We start from the raw sequence: 19,766 nt of genomic DNA on the forward strand, positions 1-19,766 counted from the left end.
TTGGTAACATACTAGTAAAATTTCATATTTGGCGGGGACAGTACTTCTTGAAAACAAATGTCTGTGACAAGAAGCCAAAGCAAGGATAACAAAAAACAAAAAGAACATTCAGACCAAGAAGATATTTTAGACACGACAATCATGGCATCAGAACAGCAAGAATTATCAGGAATAGATAAACTATTACAACTGATGCAACTCCAGTCACAAAAACTGGATGACAATCAAAGAGAAACAAAACAAGCAATGGATGAAGCAAAAAGGACAATGGATAAAAATCAGGAGGAAACAAAACAAGCAATGGATAAAAATCAGGAAGAAACATCAAAGAAAATGGATAAAGTGGATCAAAAAATGGATGAAACACAACAAAAAATGGATGAAACACAACAAAAAATGGATGAAACACAACAAAAAATGGATGAAACAGAACAAAAAATGGATGAAACAAAAAGAATAATGCAAGAAAATCAGAAGGAAACAAAACAAGCCATAGAAGAGAACAACAAGAAAATGGAGGAACGCATAGAAAAGTATGAAATGAAAATTCAAGAAAAAATAAAGGAGATAACGAATTGCCAGAAAAAAGAAATAGAAAATTTGGAAAACAAGTTTGAAAACGCTATTCAAGCAATCAGAGAAGAAATGGAAAGAAAGATTGCGGAAATCAATATTCAACAAAATGTAGGAGAAAGAAGAGAAATGGTTATACATAGCACAGATGACGTGAAGATAAGGTTTGGCGGGGATGTAAGAAGATTACACCCAGTGCCGTTCATAAATAGCCTGAAAAAGAAAATACAACACATCGGAAATTTCGAAACAGCAAAAGAAACTATCAGAAACCATCTAAAATATGAAGCAAGCCTATGGTTCGATTGCAAAGAAGAAGAATTTGACAGTTGGCAACAATTTGAACAAAAATTTTTGAATTATTTCTGGGGAAAAGTCCAACAATTGGAAATTAACAAGGAATTGCAAAATGGGAAATACAATGATAGGATGGGTATATCAGAAAGGACATATGCATTACAAATTTACTATAACGCAAAACATTTACAATATAATTACTCATCGGAACAATTAGTCGAACTGATTGCAAGACATTTCGAGGAAACGCTGGAAGACCATATCACATTGCAAAATTACAAAGACATAGATAGTTTATGCCAATTCCTACAAATAAGAGAATCACGTATAAGAGAAAGAAAATCAAGAAGGTCGCGAGAAGATTACAGGCTCCGAGAAACACAGGATTACAGAGATAGAAATCAAAATAGGAGGGACTATACAAGACGAGAATTTAATCCCAGAAGGGAAAACGAAAATAGAGACAACGGAAGAGGAAATTATGAACAAAGAAATAGGCAATGGAATGAGGACAGAAATCGAGAATACCAGAATAGAAACACCACACTCGCAAATCAAGAAAACAGAAATAATGGTAGACAAAATGAACAGGGATATCGAGAAAACCGAAACAGATCCGACAGACCAAGAGAAAATAGAAGAGAAGTAAATAATACCCAGACAGATGAATATGACGGAGAGAGACATTATGACGAAAATATAAACTACGATGAGCAACCGGCGTTTTTTCACGATGGCGCTCACTAAAAACCAAAAATCAAACAGGAATCTTTTGTAACCCCAAGGAGTTTATTAAATTGGCAAGAAACAACGAAAAGAAAAATGGAGTTAATTTAAAATTTGTGGATGGATTTATCAACGAGAAACCAATTAAAATTATGATAGACACTGGATCTGAAATAACATTGGTCAACAGAAAACTAATAGAAGAAGTTAACTTAACAAATTTAATTTACAAAATACCTAGGGTAAATTTAGTGGGCGCAAACAAACGGACATTGGCAACTATAAATGAAGGCATACGAGTAATGGTACGACTGGGTAAGAAGATGTATGCACTACAATGTGTAATAATGCCAAACATGTCACATGACATGATAGTAGGAGTTGACGAATTGGCAGAAAAACATGTAGTGATAGATTTTAAAAATAATACGATGAATCTAACAGAAGAAAAAGAAGAACAGAACAAGGAACAGGAGAAACAAAATACGGACGAATCAGGTAAAGAACAAACAGTGGAAATGAATTTGGCAACGAAGCAAGGACAAAGAAGAAAAGGGAGAAAAAGTCAGAAAAAGACAAAAGAAAATGAAACCTGTGGCTCCTCAAAAGAAGAGTTGAGCCCAGAAGAAGAAAAATTGAGAGTATCAAAAGCAAAAGAAAACTGGGATTCCTCAAAAGAAGAGATGAGCTCAGAAGAAGAAGAAATAAAGCTAACAAATGAAAGCGAAAAAGATATGATCGAAACAGTGGCATTTGAAGAGGAGGCATATGAAAACGAGGATGCAGAATACACGGTAAAAGTATGTGAAAAATCTGAGGAAAAAGACAGAAGATTGATATGGGAAAAAGGGAAAGACAACATAATAGCCGACACTCTAACACAGGATGAGGACACTGAAAATAAGGAAACAATTACTCTACAGGTGGGACTAATTAGAGTAATACAAGAAGAAGGGGTATAAGACGTAGATTAAAGTAAGGAAATATACAGGGAGTTGGTTTTGCCTCGAGAAAATTTATTTAAAAATGCAGATAAATTTTATCGAATACAAGGCGGGGATTTGTTATATTTCTATTTGATATGAAAATTAAATTTTAATAATTATAAACAAAATTCAATTTAATATAAAATATTTTCAATTTTCTCAACCACGGGCATATAAATTTAGAACAACCTGTATACAACAAATTGTTATATTTAATTTTAAGAAGTGATTAAACGAAACTCGGGAAAATGCGCTTAGAATAAACAAAGTGAATGGCGTACCATTATCGTTGTTCGCGGAAGGTTCGATCATTAGCCTATGCTAAATAAAACTCAAGTGAAATCGATAATAGGTCATTATCGTAGTTCGCGGAAGGTTCGATCATTAGCTTATGCTAAATAAGACTCAGTTGAAGTAGATAATAGATCATTAAATTTTGTAATTAGTAGAAAGTAATTTTATAATGGGAATTAACTATTTTTCTTTTGAAATCCATTAAGCATATTTAGAAAGATTAAAATTGGTTTTGAGGAATACTGCGAATGAGAGTTGGTGGTGGAAGTTTGATTTGTGAATCTGGAAGGGATATTTAGAAAGTAGGGGAATGAATGACAAATAGAGATCAGAATGTTTTGAGCTGTCGAGAAGTGAAGTCCAGTAGTAGACGGTAGTGTACGGAGAGTGAGAAAGCCGGTGTAGTTCCGTGAGTGTGGAGTATTTATCGTGGAACGAGAGGTAGGCCAGGTTGAGAGTAAAAGAACCTCCTTGAGCCAAGAGTTCCCGGTAGCTGATTGCAGTTTCGAAAAAGGTAGAACACAGCATCACGACAGAAGCAGGAAACGAGAGCTATACGAGCTAGTTTCAAAGGAGAACATTACTGGAAGCCAGGACGAGGTTTTGATTGCAGCCAAGGACAGCAGGAAACGGGTCTTGTGTGAAGACATTCTCAGTTCACCAGAAAAAGGTCAGTTTCATTTGTTTGGACATGAATGTATGGGTTTTTCGTATTAAATACCACATTTAAATTTGAACAAACATAATCAATAATATCAGAAAAGCTTCATCAAACTTAAATAGAATTGTTGCTAATAAATCATAATAGTTAAATGTTAATAAAAACTTTCAATTGGAAACCAAAAGGAAATAAGATTCCCATGGGTAAATGTTATGTTTAAGAATAATAAGATATAGCAAATATTAAGCAGTGATTGCCATTTAAATAAAATAAACAATATTGTGATTACCATTGTAACCCATATGTGTTATTATTTTACTCTTTTCTTTCCTATCCCGATTAGGAACCATTGAGAAATACTTAGAAGCCACGTAAGTAAGTAATTAATTTTATAAAAAGCCCTGAGATTGAAAACATATCGATATGTGATCTGGTAAATTAATTAGATTATTATTAATGCATTGATTAAATTAAATGACATATAAAAATATTATCTCATATCAATAATCAAGATCACATCAATATATATATATATATATATATATATATATATATATATATATATATATATATATTGTTGTGATCTTGATTATTGATATGAGATAATATTCTTATATGTTACTTAATTTAATCAATGTATTAATACTAATCTAATTAATTAACCAGATCACATATCAATATGTTTTCAATCTCAGGGCGAATTATAAATTAATTACTTACTTCCGTGGCTTCTAAATATTTCTTAATGGTTCCTAATCGGGATAGAAAAGAAAAGAGTAAAAAAAATACACATATGGGTTACAATTATAATCAAAATATTTTTTATTTTATTTATAAGGCAATCAATGCTTAATATCTGCTATTTCTTATTATTCTTAAACATAACATTTACAAATGGGAATCTTATTTCCTTTTGGTTTTCAATTGAAAGTTTTTATTAACATTTAACTATTAGGAGTTATTAGGAACAACTCTATTTAAGTTTGATGAAGCTTTTCTGATATTATTGATTATGTTATTCAATTTTTTTATGTGGAATTTAATACGAAAAACCCATACATTCATGTCCAAACAAATGAGACTGACCTTTTCCTGGTGAACTGAAAATGTCCTCACACAAGACCCTTTCCTGCTATCCTTGGCTGCGATCAAACCTCGTCCTGGCTTCCAGTGATGTTCTCCTTTGAAAAACTAGCTCGAATAGCTCTCGTTCCTGCTTTTGTCGTGATGCTGTGTTCTACCTTTTTCGAAACTGCTATCAGCTACCGGGAACTCTTGGCTCAAGGAGGTTCTTTTACTCTCAACCTGGCCTACCTCTCGTTCCACGATAGATACTCCACACTCACGGAACTACACCGGCTTTCTCACTCTCCGGACACTACCGTCTACCACTGGACTTCACTTCTCGACAGCTCAAAACATTCTGCTCTCACTTTGTCATCCATTCCCCTACTTTCTAAATATCCCTTCCAGATTCACAAATCAATCTTCCACCACCAACTCTCATTCGTAATATTCCTCAAAACCAATTTTTAATCTTTCTAAATATGCTTAATGGATTTCAAAAGAAAATATTTAATTCCCATTCTAAAATACTTTCTAACTATTTACAAATTTTAATGACCTATTCTCTCTTTCAAATGAGTCTTATTTAGCATAGGCTAATGATCGAAACCTTCCGCGAAAAACGATAATGAACTATCATCTATTTCACTGAGTTTTATTTAGCATAGGCTAATGATCGACCTTCCGAGAAGAACGATAATGGTACGCGTCATTCACTTTGTTTATCTAAGCACATTGTTCCGAGTTTCGTACGCTTATTCTAATCACTTCTTAAAATTACATATAACAATTTGTTGTATACAGGTTGTTTTAAATTTATATGCCCGTGGTTGAGAAAATTGAAAATATTTTATATTAAATTGAATTTTGTTTATAATTATCAAAATTTAATTTTCATATCAAATAGAAATATAACAAATCCCCGCCTTGTATTCGATAAAATTTATCTGCATTTTTAAATAAATTTTCTCGAGGCAAAACCAACTCCCTGTATATTTCCTTACTTTAATCTACGTCTTATACCCCTTCTTCTTGTATTACTCTAATTAGTCCCACCTGTAGAGTAATTGTTTCCTTATTTTCAGTGTCCTCATCCTGTGTTAGAGTGTCGGCTATTATGTTGTCTTTCCCTTTTTCCCATATTAATCTTCTGTCTTTTTCCTCAGATTTTTCACATACTTTTACCGTGTATTCTGCATCCACGTTTTCATATGCCTCCTCTTCAAATGCCACTGTTTCGATCATATCTTTTTCGCTTTCATTTTTTTGCTTTATTTCTTCTTCTCCTGAGCTCGTCTCTTCTTTTGAGGAATCCCAGGTTTCCTTTGTTTCTGATACTCTCAAATTTTCTTCTTCTGGGCTCAACTCTTCTTTTGAGGAGCTACAGGTTTCATTTTCTTTTGTCTTTTTCTGACTTTTTCTCCCTTTTCTTCTTTGTCCTTGCTTCGTTGCCAAATTCATTTCCACTGTTTGTTCTTTACCTGATTCGTCCGTATTTTGTTTCTCCTGTTCCTTGTCCTGTTCTTCTTCTTTTTCTTCTGTTAGATTCATCGTATTATTTTTAAAATCTATCACTACATGTTTTTCTGCCAATTCGTCAACTCCTACTATCATGTCATGTGACATGTTTGGCATTATTACACATTGTAGTGCATACATCTTCTTACCCAGTCGTACCATTACTCGTATGCCTTCATTTATAGTTGCCAATGTCCGTTTGTTTGCGCCCACTAAATTTACCCTAGGTATTTTGTAAATTAAATTTGTTAAGTTAACTTCTTCTATTAGTTTTCTGTTGACCAATGTTATTTCAGATCCAGTGTCTATCATAATTTTAATTGGTTTCTCGTTGATAAATCCATCCACAAATTTTAAATTAACTCCATTTTTCTTTTCGTTGTTTCTTGCCAATTTAATAAACTCCTTGGGGTTACAAAAAATTCCTGTTTGATTTTTGGTTTTTAGTGAGCGCCGTCGTGAAAAAACGCCGGTTGCTCATCGTTGTTTATATTTTCGTCATAATGTCTCTCTCCGTCATATTCATCTGTCTGGGTATTATTTACTTCTCTTCTATTTTCTCTTGGTCTGTCGGATCTGTTTCGGTTTTCTCGATATCCCTGTTCATTTTGTCTACCATTATTTCTGTTTTCTTGATTTGAGCGTGTGGTGTTTCTATTCTGGTATTCTCGATTTCTGTCCTCATTCCATTGCCTATTTCTTTGTTCATAATTTCCTCTTCCGTTGTCTCTATTTTCGTTTTCCCTTCTGGGATTAAAATCTCGTCTTGTATCGTCCCTCCTATTTTCATTTCTATCTCTGTACTCCTGTGTTTCTCGGGGCCTGTAATCTTCTCGCGACCTTCTTGATTTTCTTTCTCTTAAACGCAATTCTCTTATTTGTAGGAATTGGCATAAACTATCTATGTCTTTGTAGTTTTGCAATGTGATATGGTCTTCCAGCGTTTCTTCGAAATGTCTTGCAATCAGTTCGACTAATTGTTCCGATGAGTAATTATATTGTAAATGTTTTGCGTTATAGTAAATTTGTAATGCATATGTCCTTTCTGATATACCCATCCTATCATTGTATTTCCCATTTTGCAATTCCTTGTTAATTTCCAATTGTTGGACTTTTCCCCAGAAATAATTCAAAAATTTTTGTTCAAATTCTTGCCAACTGTCAAATTCTTCTTCTTTGCAATCGAACCATAGGCTTGCTTCATTTTTGAGATGGTTTCTGATAGTTTCTTTTGCTGTTTCGAAATTTCCGATGTGCTGTATTTTCTTTTTCAGGCTATTTATGAACGGCACTGGGTGTAATCTTCTTACATCCCCGCCAAACCTTATCTTCACGTCATCTGTGCTATGTATAACCATTTCTCTTCTTTCTCCTCCATTTTGTTGAATATTGATTTCCGCAATCTTTCTTTCCATTTCTTCTCTGATTGCTTGAATAGCGTTTTCAAACTTGTTTTCCAAATTTTCTATTTCCTTTTTCTGGCAGTTCGTTATCTCCTTTATTTTATTTTGAATTTTCATTTCTTGTTCTTTCATCTCGTTTTTCATTGTTGTCAAACATCCTTTTATTTCCTTTTCATACTTTCCTATGCGTTCCTCCATTTTCTTGTTGTTCTCTTCTATTGCTTGTTTTGTTTCCTTCTGATTTTCTTGCAGTTTTTGTTGTGTTTCATCCATTTTTTGTGACTGGAGTTGCATCAGTTGTAATAGTTTATCTATTCCTGATAATTCTTGCTGTTCTGATGCCATGATTGTCGTGTCTAAAATATCTTCTTGGTCTGAATATTCTTTTTGTTTTTTGTTGTCCTTGCTTTGGCTTCTTGTCACAGACATTTGTTTTCAAGAAGTACTATCCCCGCCAAATGTGAAATTTTACTAGTATGTTACCAAAACGACTTTTTCTCACCCAAATATTATAAATTGTCAATAAATATATCAAATGTAAATATCGTAAAATAAAATATTAAATCAGTTATGTAAAATTTGTACCTAAAGAGATCTAAAATTTTATGTTATCCAATGTAAGTATCTCACTTTTTACCACAGGCATATAAATTTTCAAATACCGGCTTTACTCTTTCTATCCTTCAAATTTGCCACTAGAAATACTTTTCCATGCTTTCCACGTTGGACGACAGTTGATGTGATCTTGATTATTGATATGAGATAATATTCTTATATGTTACTTAATTTAATCAATGTATTAATACTAATCTAATTAATTAACCAGATCACATATCAATATGTTTTCAATCTCAGGGCGAATTATAAATTAATTACTTACTTCCGTGGCTTCTAAATATTTCTTAATGGTTCCTAATCGGGATAGAAAAGAAAAGAGTAAAAAAAATACACATATGGGTTACAATTATAATCAAAATATTTTTTATTTTATTTATAAGGCAATCAATGCTTAATATCTGCTATTTCTTATTATTCTTAAACATAACATTTACAAATGGGAATCTTATTTCCTTTTGGTTTTCAATTGAAAGTTTTTATTAACATTTAACTATTAGGAGTTATTAGGAACAACTCTATTTAAGTTTGATGAAGCTTTTCTGATATTATTGATTATGTTATTCAATTTTTTTATGTGGAATTTAATACGAAAAACCCATACATTCATGTCCAAACAAATGAGACTGACCTTTTCCTGGTGAACTGAAAATGTCCTCACACAAGACCCTTTCCTGCTATCCTTGGCTGCGATCAAACCTCGTCCTGGCTTCCAGTGATGTTCTCCTTTGAAAAACTAGCTCGAATAGCTCTCGTTCCTGCTTTTGTCGTGATGCTGTGTTCTACCTTTTTCGAAACTGCTATCAGCTACCGGGAACTCTTGGCTCAAGGAGGTTCTTTTACTCTCAACCTGGCCTACCTCTCGTTCCACGATAGATACTCCACACTCACGGAACTACACCGGCTTTCTCACTCTCCGGACACTACCGTCTACCACTGGACTTCACTTCTCGACAGCTCAAAACATTCTGCTCTCACTTTGTCATCCATTCCCCTACTTTCTAAATATCCCTTCCAGATTCACAAATCAATCTTCCACCACCAACTCTCATTCGTAATATTCCTCAAAACCAATTTTTAATCTTTCTAAATATGCTTAATGGATTTCAAAAGAAAATATTTAATTCCCATTCTAAAATACTTTCTAACTATTTACAAATTTTAATGACCTATTCTCTCTTTCAAATGAGTCTTATTTAGCATAGGCTAATGATCGAAACCTTCCGCGAAAAACGATAATGAACTATCATCTATTTCACTGAGTTTTATTTAGCATAGGCTAATGATCGACCTTCCGAGAAGAACGATAATGGTACGCGTCATTCACTTTGTTTATCTAAGCACATTGTTCCGAGTTTCGTACGCTTATTCTAATCACTTCTTAAAATTACATATAACAATTTGTTGTATACAGGTTGTTTTAAATTTATATGCCCGTGGTTGAGAAAATTGAAAATATTTTATATTAAATTGAATTTTGTTTATAATTATCAAAATTTAATTTTCATATCAAATAGAAATATAACAATATATAGGACCAAAATTCATTGCTGGGGGAGATTACAACAGCAAGCATACCTTGTGGGGGTCACGACTTATAACAACAAAAGGCAGAGAACTGGCACATGTTATACAAAATAAGAATTACTCATTTATCTCAACGGGAACACCAACATACTGGCCGACCGATCCCAACAAAAAACCAGATTTATTGGACTTCTTCATAACAAACGGTATCGGTATAACTTATACAGATATAACACCAAGCTATGACCTAACTACTGACCATAGCCCAATAATAGCAACGGTAAGTACAACAGTTATCACTAAAAAACCAAAACTCCACCTGCACAACAATAAAACAAACTGGGACACTTACCGACAAATAATTCACGATACTATCGAAATAACAACGAGGCTGAAAAAACCGGAAGAAATAGAAGAGGACTATAACAAATTTATAAACATACTACAGTATGCAGCTAAATCAGCTACCCCACAAAGTAGTCCCAACAGAAACATAAGTAATATACCTTTAGAAATAAAAAAACTGGTAGCTGAAAAAAGAAAGGCCAAATCTGCATGGCAACGAACACACACACCAGACAGCAGAACAAGATACAGTAGCATCAGCAACAAATTAAAATCAAAGCTGCAAGAAGTCAAAAATGAGTCATTTACGAATTACATCACCAATCTATCAAGACAAGACAACTCTATATGGAAGCCCATAAAAAGTAAGAGAAAGCCAATAACAGCATTACCTCCAATACGTAAAAATTCAACACCACCAGGACCATGGGCAAAAAGTGATAAAGAAAAGGCTGACCGATTTGCCGAGTATTTAGCAGAAGTTTTTACTCCACTAAATGACGACCAAGTACCAGAAGCGAACCAAATATTAGAAGAACCACTACAGATACAGGACCGAATAAAACTATTTACTCCAAAAGAAATTAGAGACGTAATTGCCACCCTAAACCCAAAGAAGGCACCAGGCGAAGATCTGATAACCGCAAAAATGTTAAAAGAAATACCCAAAAAGGGCATAGTTAAACTACTGCACATATTCAATGCAATACTTAGATGTGACTACTGGCCCAAAGCACTCAAAATTGGACAAATAATTATGATACCAAAGCCTGGCAAAAACCCTCTAGATGTCTCATCATATAGGCCTATCAGCTTATTACCAACAATCTCCAAGTTGCTTGAAAGACTTATCCTAAACAGAATAAATGCAGAAATAAATCCACAAAATTGGATCCCAGATCATCAGTTCGGATTTCGACAAAGCCATTCAACGATACAACAATGCCGTCGCATAGTCAACGCCATCAACCAGTCACTTGAAAATCAGCAGTACTGCACAGCAGCCTTTATAGACATCAGTCAGGCTTTTGACAAAGTCTGGCATCCAGGCTTGTTATGCAAAATAAAAAGAATTCTCCCAGCAAGTTACTACAACCTACTGAAAGCCTACCTACACGAACGGCAGTTTAAAGTAAAAGTTAATGAAGAAGTCTCGGAATACAAGCCTATTCACTCTGGCGTACCACAAGGGAGCATACTAGGGCCATTATTGTACATACTATATACATATGACTTGCCTACAAATGATAAAACAACCATCGGGACATTTGCAGACAACACTGCTATTTTTGCCAAGCATGACGATCCTATTGTAGCAACACAAAATCTCCAAGAGCATCTAAACTCACTTGAAATATGGCTGAAGAAGTGGAAGTTTAAGGTAAACGAAACAAAATCATCCCATATAACATTCACTCTCCGGACTGGAACCTGCCCACCAGTAACCATCAATCAAATAAAAATACCACAAAGTAATCAAGTCAAATATCTAGGGCTACACTTTGACAATAAACTCAACTGGAAACACCATATAACAAAGAAAAGAATGCAACTTGACCTAAAAACCAAAGAACTTTACTGGCTCATTGGAAGAAAATCCCACCTTTCAATAGAAAACAAATTGCTAATATATAAAGCAGTGATAAAGCCAATCTGGACTTATGGCATTGAACTGTGGGGCTGTGCTAGCAAATCCAATACTGTGATTATCCAGAGAGCGCAATCCAAGATACTTGGAGCAATAGTTAATGCACCATGGTATGTATCAAACCAAACTCTACACACAGATCTAAGAATTCCATATGTAACCGAAGTCATCCGAGAAAACAACAGAAAACACCACAACAAACTAGAAGACCATCCTAATCCACTACTTCATCCACTACTGCAACCTGTCCACAATAGAAGACTCAGAAGAAGCTGGCCCTCCGACCTAAGAGGTAACTGAGGAAACATCGCTGGATGTTTACCTCTCCACGTCACCACATTTACAATAATTTAATTTAATGTAAGACCAACAAATTGACTTATAGATGTTTGTTTTATATCTGATTGTCAATAAAGGGAGATAATAAAAAAAAATATCAATGGCTTGAGCTATGTGAGCTAAACTGATTTTGAGATATGTTTGTTTAACTGTCTGTGCATTTGTCTTTCAATTCTCTTTTTTTGTTTATAAGATCTGTAGTAGCTTGGGTGAGATTATCCTCCTTGTTTTTACTTTTTCCTTATATTTTCTATGAGTGTTTTCAATCGCAGTATTTATTAGCATGTTTGTCACGTCTGTGTCTAATTCATTTTCATTTAGATATCAATTAGCCTATATTTGTCAAATGCTGAACGTAGTCCTCCCTTAAAATTTTCCATCTCTGTCTTGAGCTTCTTCCATCCAATTTGTGGTGATGCGATTTATATCATCCGTCCATCTAGTCGATGGTCGTGCTCTGCTTCGATATGCCTCTTGTCTTGGTCGCCATTCCAGAATCTTTCTGGTACATCTATCATCCGTCAATGTAGCAAGATATCCGGCCCAAGCCCATTTAACCATGGCTATTCTTTCAACTGCATCCGTGTCTCCTGTTCTTCTTACTATTTCAATGGTACTGTACCTGTACTTTATCTCTGATGGTAATACCTAACATTAATGGTAATATCTTTCTTGTACCTTGTGTAACCTTATTTTATTAGAAAGGCAAAGTTTTCAACCTAATAGAAACATTAATAATATTGAAAAATTAATCTTATCCAAGCCAAGAAGAAATTCATGAGTTTTGGGGAAATCAACTTTCCACACCAGCTGCTCTTAACAACAATGCTGGATGGATAGAAGATACGGCACAGAACTGCCAACACTACACTACTACTCTCTACGAACCCTTCACCACTGAAGAAGTCTCAAATATCATCAAAGAGCTTCATAACTGGAAATCTCCTGGACCAGACGGAGTTCAAAACTTTTGGCTCAAGAAGTTTTGGAGTGCTCATGAATGCTTATCAACACTAATTAATTATGTTATTTCTAATCCGCAGGATATACCATCATTCCTAACTCAGGGAACCACTTATTTAATACCGAAGGATCAAAATAACACCCAAGATCCAGCAAAATACCGCCCAATTACTTGTCTTCCAACTTTGTATAAATTGGTCACATCCTGTGTAGCCCGGCGTATCTACCAACATTGTGCTCTGAACAATATTATAGAGCCTCAACAGAAAGGATGCGCTAAGGGTTCCATGGGTTGCAAAGAACAACTTATCATCGACTCAGTCATTTCTAATCAAGCATATTCCAAAAAGAGGAACCTATTTACTGATTTTATTCACCTTCAAATACCTGGTGAAAGTAACATCGAAACTGAAAATATCGCAATCAGCCGGGGCCTGTTTCAAGGAGATTCGTTGAGTCCTCTGTGGTTCTGTCTAGCTATGAACCCACTATCTCAGCTATTGAACTCCACAGATGCAGGTTTTAGCATCAAAAATAACAACAATGTGGTGGCGAAGCTTAATCATTTATTGTACATGGATGATTTGAAACTAATGGCTTCTACTCGAAACCAACTCGACGAGATGCTAAAAACTGTAGAAACTTTTTCTAATGATATTAGTATGCACTTCGGACTAGACAAGTGCCGTATTTTAAATATAGTCAGAGGAAAAGTACAGCCCGGAGGATTCGATATGCAAAATGGCCAGAACATCGAGGCCATGGGTCAAAACGATATGTATAAATATCTTGGAGTAAAGCAAGCGCGGAAAATTGACCATAAACAAATGAAAACAGAGATAACTACTGAGTTTATACGAAGGGTAAAACAGCTGCTTCGCTCACACCTTAACAGTAGAAATTTGTTTAAGGCACTAAACACTTACGCATGTTCCGCGTAGAACTACTCATTTGGTATTGTTAAGTGGACAAAAACAGATACAGAAGCTCTTCAGTGAAAAGTACGAACACACCTCACAAAGGCACAAAAACACCATCCTAAAAGTGCAGTAGAAAGAACAACATTACCACGGAATCTAGGAGGAAGAGGACTTATGGATATAGGTGAGCAATTAGATAAACAAATTGCTAATTTAAGAAGTTATTTTCAGATGCAGGCTGAGACATCTACTCTACATCGCGCTATCTGCGCAGTAGATGACACAACACCGATCAAACTGAGGGAACCAGAAATGCGCATAAACCACCTTACTAAGGACGAAAAAGTGCGCGCCTGGATGGGTAAACCTCTGCACGGGCGACATCCCAATGAGGTCAGCCAAGATTATGTCGACAATATAGCGTCGAACTACTGGTTGACATCAGGAAAGATGTTCCCTGAAACGGAGGGTTCATTACTGGCCATTCAGGATCAGGTTATACCAACCAGAAATTACCTGAAATATATCATCAAAGACCCTCAGGTTCAAAACGACAGATGCCGATATGGATGTCAAGCCCAAGAAACCATCCAACATCTTAAAGGGGGCTGCCAGGCATTTGCTGCAACTGAATACAAGGAACGGCATGATGCAGTGGGAAAAATCCTTCATCAAGAGATAGCTATCAAGCGGGGACTTCTCCAAACAGACCATCTCCCGTATTATCAATACGTCCCTGAGAGTATGCTTGAGGATGGCAACTACAAGCTATACTGGGACCGCACTGTGCTCACAGACCAAACAGTGGCACATAATAGACCAGATCTCGTACTAGTTAATAAATTAACAAGACAAACAACACTAATTGATGTGGCGATACCTAACAACAATAATCTACGTAGTAAATTTACTGAAAAGATCGCCAAATACAGAGATCTAGAAATTCAAATACGAAGGCAATGGAGAATGCAAAGTACCCAGACGATACCGATTATTATTTCTACTACTGGAGTCATTCCGAAGACCCTCCTCGAAAGCATAAAAAAGCTAGGTCTGAATTAACATCTTTATAAGACCATGCAGAAAGCTGTACTACTCGCGACGGCCAGATGCGTACGAAAATTTCTGGGAGATACACCTGCATTCTAAGTCACCTAGGGCTCGATAACACGGAAAGAGTCCCACCAGAGCTCAATCCTTTTGATACCGTAGGTATCTGGGATGAGTCAATTTTCCCCTTAGAGGGAGTGTGAGCCGTATGGCTAAATCTGGATAATTGAAAAATATTACTAAAAGATTTTTAATTGAAAACTTATTGGTCCATTTCCCTGGTAACACCTCCATGGCTTCTAAAAATTGCAAGCCAGATGGATGCTGAAGCGAAGAAGACAAGAGGGAATTCAAAAACTTACAATTCACGACCCCATCTGTTCAGCTGGTAAATTGTAAGTTTTTGAATTCCCTCCTGTCTTCTTCGCTTCAGCATCCATCTGGCTTGCAATTTTTAGAAGCCATGGAGGTGTTACCAGGGAAATGGACCAATAGGTTTTCAATTAAAAATCTTTTAGTAATATTTTTAATATTTTTCAATATTATTAATGTTTCTATTAGGTTGAAAACTTTGCCTTTCAGTTGCCAGATGACGCTAGTCACCTACTCCATAAACGTCAGTTGCAATGCGGGGATAAGCTTTCGTAGTTTTGTCACTTGAGGCAGAGAGCAGCAAAGCTACGCCTCTCTGATGATGACTCCAAATAGAGTCGAAAATCGTCGATTTAGAGTGCTGGTTTGTGCTCCCTGTTCTAAGTGACAAATAAGACGGTTTTGCCTTTGCATTGAAACTGAATAAAAATGGAATATTTATTTTATAGTTATTTTATTTATTATTATCTTAAAAATATATAACCTATTTTAACATTTTTAGGGTGGCAACTTAATAGCAGACTTGCACAACAAATTGTTCATGAGAAGGAAGGGTATTTCCGGAGCAAAGCAAGAACAGCAACCTGTTGTAGATGCGGACTTAACACTATCTCGAATTTCTTCTATGATTCCTCCACCAGAACCTAAAATGGATATAGAATCTACTTCAAATGATGATGAAGATGAATGGGATTGAGAACACTGTTATAATCCTTCTTTTTCAGCAATCTTTATACCTTGGATATTTTGCCTAACTAGTATTATTCCATATACTACATGGCAACTTTATACTTTTCATTTTATTGTTACTCTCCCTATTCTCAGTGATTGTAGGAGCTCTTTTATTTCTATATTTATTATGAAATTATTATTATTAATAATCTTTTTTACTATCCTTTTTTGGATTAGTTAATTTTTTAATTAGTTCATAATTTATTGTTATTATTATTGTGATTTATTAATTTAATTTTTGGATTAATTATTGTGGATAAAAAAATTAATTGCAGTTTTTCAGAAATTTTTTATTAAAATTGATTTTTTGATTATATCTCTTTTAAGAATTATTTTTTTTTAATTGCTTCTAATAGTTTACTATTGTATACTATTATGCTGATTTCATGAAAGAATTTATGTCCCATCAGTTATGTTTTTTGACATTATACCACTTTGTTTTCCTCTACCCTGATATACCTCCGAATCATAGTAGGGTAACTATGTCTTCTGTTCATGATTCATATATTTTATAATAATTTTTTTACTAAGTTGGACCAGATAACATGTGGATGCAATTCTGGATGTGGATTTTAATCTTCCTGTACAGTCAATTTTGCAAATTTGTTTGGGTTTGTGATTCGAGGTCGGTTCTAGTTGTTTTTGAGTGAAAGAAATCTAAAATACTGTTACACTTCTTTAAAATACTTTATACATATATTATACTATATACATTTTCAAACGTTCCAGCTATTACTAGACATCTCGAATATTCTAGATTTCCTTAATAATCGTTTGACTGAAAAGTTCGTAGGTTAACATAGAAAAAAAATTTCTTTGATAAAATTTGATTTTATTATAATATAAGTTACCTTCGAGGGCGATATACAACGATTATAGCGGTCATACAATTTTTCAATACCATTTTTTTTTTGTTTTGATTTTGGCCTTGGTTTAGAACCTTTAGCCACGTAATTACATATAAAATTATTATTCGTTCATACAAAATTGTCCAGTATACACTTAAAAATAAAGGATAATAAAAAATAAAGCTTACAAATAACAATGTCTACTTACTATGTTAATAAATTCAACTATGCTAATTATTATTTTTTTTTTCTTTTTTATATATTTATATATATTTTTTTTTAATATTTTTTTTAATCTTTTTTTTAATATTTTCTTAATACCATTTTTATAATACAATTTGTCTTTAGCCCCGAAATAAGCCTTAGTTTAGGCGATTACCTCTTCATTGATGCTAAATTTCTTTCCAGTGAGCATTCTCTTGACTTGAGGTCAAAAAACAGATGATAGTCGTTGGGAGCCATATCTGGTGAATACAGTTGTTGCGGAAGCAATTCGAAGCCCAGTTCATGAAATTTTACCATAATTTTCATTGATTTGTGACACGGTGCGTTGTCATGATGAAATAGTACTTTCTTCTTCTTTAAGTGGGGTCGTTTTTTCTCAATTTCGTCCTTATAATTTCGCAATAAACGCTCCAATAATGCAATGTAAGAGTCGCTGTTAATGGTTTTTCCGCTTTCAAGATAGTCAATAAATATTAAACCATGCGCATCCCAAAATACTGATGCCTTAACCTTGTCAGCCGACTGTTGCATCTTTCCACGCTTTAGAGTCAGTTCTTCACGTGCAGTCCACTCGGCTGACTGTCGATTGGACTCCGGTGTGAAATGATGGAGCCATGTTTCATCCATTGTAACATATCGACGCAAAAATTCGGTTTTATTGCTATTGAACAGCTTCATACACTTCTTAGAATCACCAATTCGTTATTGTTTTATGAAATATTGTGAGCCAAGCCTTGGCTTTAACAGTATTTTTTTTCGCCAAAAAGCAAAGCTTTATTAATACACGAAATTTCTTTTTATCCATTTTCTTTAAACTAACACAAGTTCCTTCACTCAAAATGCTATATCTCAAACTAATACTTCGACAGCTGTCAAATTTATAGACCATTCCAGAATGACGTCATTTGACATCGGCTGATGGGCAAACATCTTGTAAACAAAGTACGTTTAGTGCAGAAAACCATTGTTTAAATTAAAAATATGATTAAAATACCAGCGTTTTGTTCAGTTGTAAAGTGTTCCAATAAAGGTAAAAGAGATAAAATGAGTTTTTTAGAATACCAGCCGCATTTAAAGATCGAGATGTTTTAATAAATGCACTGTCAACACAACGACGGGAGTTGTGGGTCAAGAATACTGATTTTCTGATTATACCGGGTTTTGCATCCCCTGTGAGGGTATCATAATATCCAATATTTGAAATTTTTGTAGTTAAAATCACCGAATTTTTATAATAAAACGAGAAAATAGCAAACATAACAATGAAAACACAATATCTGCCCCTCAGCGACGCTGTCAAAGTTACGTGACCTGGAATGGTCAATACACGCATCTTTTGAAGGTTAGGACTGACTAAATATCATAAGGATTTAATACCAGTAGTGCCATCTATGTGTCAGCCTACGAACTTTTCATCCCACCTGTTACTTCTTTTTACTCAAGAGACTTTTCTACATGGAATATATCTCACGGAATTATCGCAACAATACTGTACTTCATTTTGTGTTAGTGTAACTGATACGTAAAATGCATTCCTTTCCTTAATAGTACTTTGGGGTGTATAGTAAAGACAAAAAATCAAGTATATACAATTTTTACTGTAAGAGAATAATTGTAATTGCAAATAATTTACAAAGAATGCACCGAGATAGATAGGACATATATATTTTATTATGAGAGTTTGTATTATGTAATTCTTTTATTAATTGTTAAATATAAATAATAAAACATATAATTAATTAATTTTAATTGTATTTCAATATAGTTATTCGGTTTGGCAGAGAGACAGAGAGGTCCATTCAAATCAGCTTCATAATACATGCGGTTATGACTAGAAAGATGAAAGAATTTATGGAGAAAAATGAGGAAATGAACGAAATAAAGCAAGTGTAGAAGGAACAAGCCGAAAACAATAAGCAATCAATGGAAATGATGCAAGAGAACCAGAACTTAAAAGAGAAGTAAATCAACTACAACAAAGAATCGAACACATAGAGGAATATAGTAAGAAGAAAACCCTGTTATCATGATTAAAAATGGACACAAACGACGATAGAGAAATGATAAGAAATGGAAAATTTAATAAGCAGAGAACTACAAGTAAAAGTAAAATTAAGGAATGTCACAAAGATTGGAGAGAATCTCTGTCTTATAGAAACAGAAACAATGATAGAAACACAAAAGCAAGTTCAAATAAGCAAAGTGGAGAAAGAGAAAAAGGAAAAATTACGAGAATAGAATACAAAAAGTTAACAGTAGTCGGTAGGGAATGGAGACGGGATGAAGAGAAAGAGCAGCTAGAAGAAATAAAAAAGGGGAAGTGCTGCTTCAAGTGCAGCACAAGGGAGTCAAAAAACTAATAAATGGTAAGCAGCAAAGAAAAAATGGTAACGACATGGCTACGAAAAGGACGATGATTTTGGCGGTAGGAAAATAAGATAGCAAGATAGGAAACAAATTGAAAATGGATTTAAAGTGGGAACATGGAACAGAAGAGGCACATACAAGGAAGGAGCATTAATAAATTTAGATGAAATACGTGAGAAATGAAATATAGAATCGAAATAATGGCCTTACACGAAGCCAAGCACCTGGGAAGTGAGATAATGCAGATTGGAAAAACTACTGTTTTTAAAAGCGGGGGGCCAAATAGGTACCT

General features: G+C 34.4%; 1 protein-coding gene across 1 annotated transcript in view; it reads left to right on the forward strand.

Annotated features, from left to right (window-relative positions):
- The window catches only part of LOC126878541 (WASH complex subunit 1), a 36,410-nt gene extending 17,559 nt beyond the window's left edge, over positions 1-18,851 (forward strand). Inside the window, exon 4 of the mRNA XM_050641313.1 lies at positions 15,805-18,851. Within this exon, the coding sequence (XP_050497270.1) occupies positions 15,805-15,999 (195 nt within the window). The 3' untranslated portion in view covers positions 16,000-18,851. The remainder of the gene's footprint in view (positions 1-15,804) is intronic.
- Positions 18,852-19,766: the final 915 nt, after the last annotated feature.

Source organism: Diabrotica virgifera, chromosome 10 (genome assembly GCF_917563875.1).
Source record: "Diabrotica virgifera virgifera chromosome 10, PGI_DIABVI_V3a".
Classification (NCBI taxonomy): domain Eukaryota; kingdom Metazoa; phylum Arthropoda; class Insecta; order Coleoptera; family Chrysomelidae; genus Diabrotica; species Diabrotica virgifera.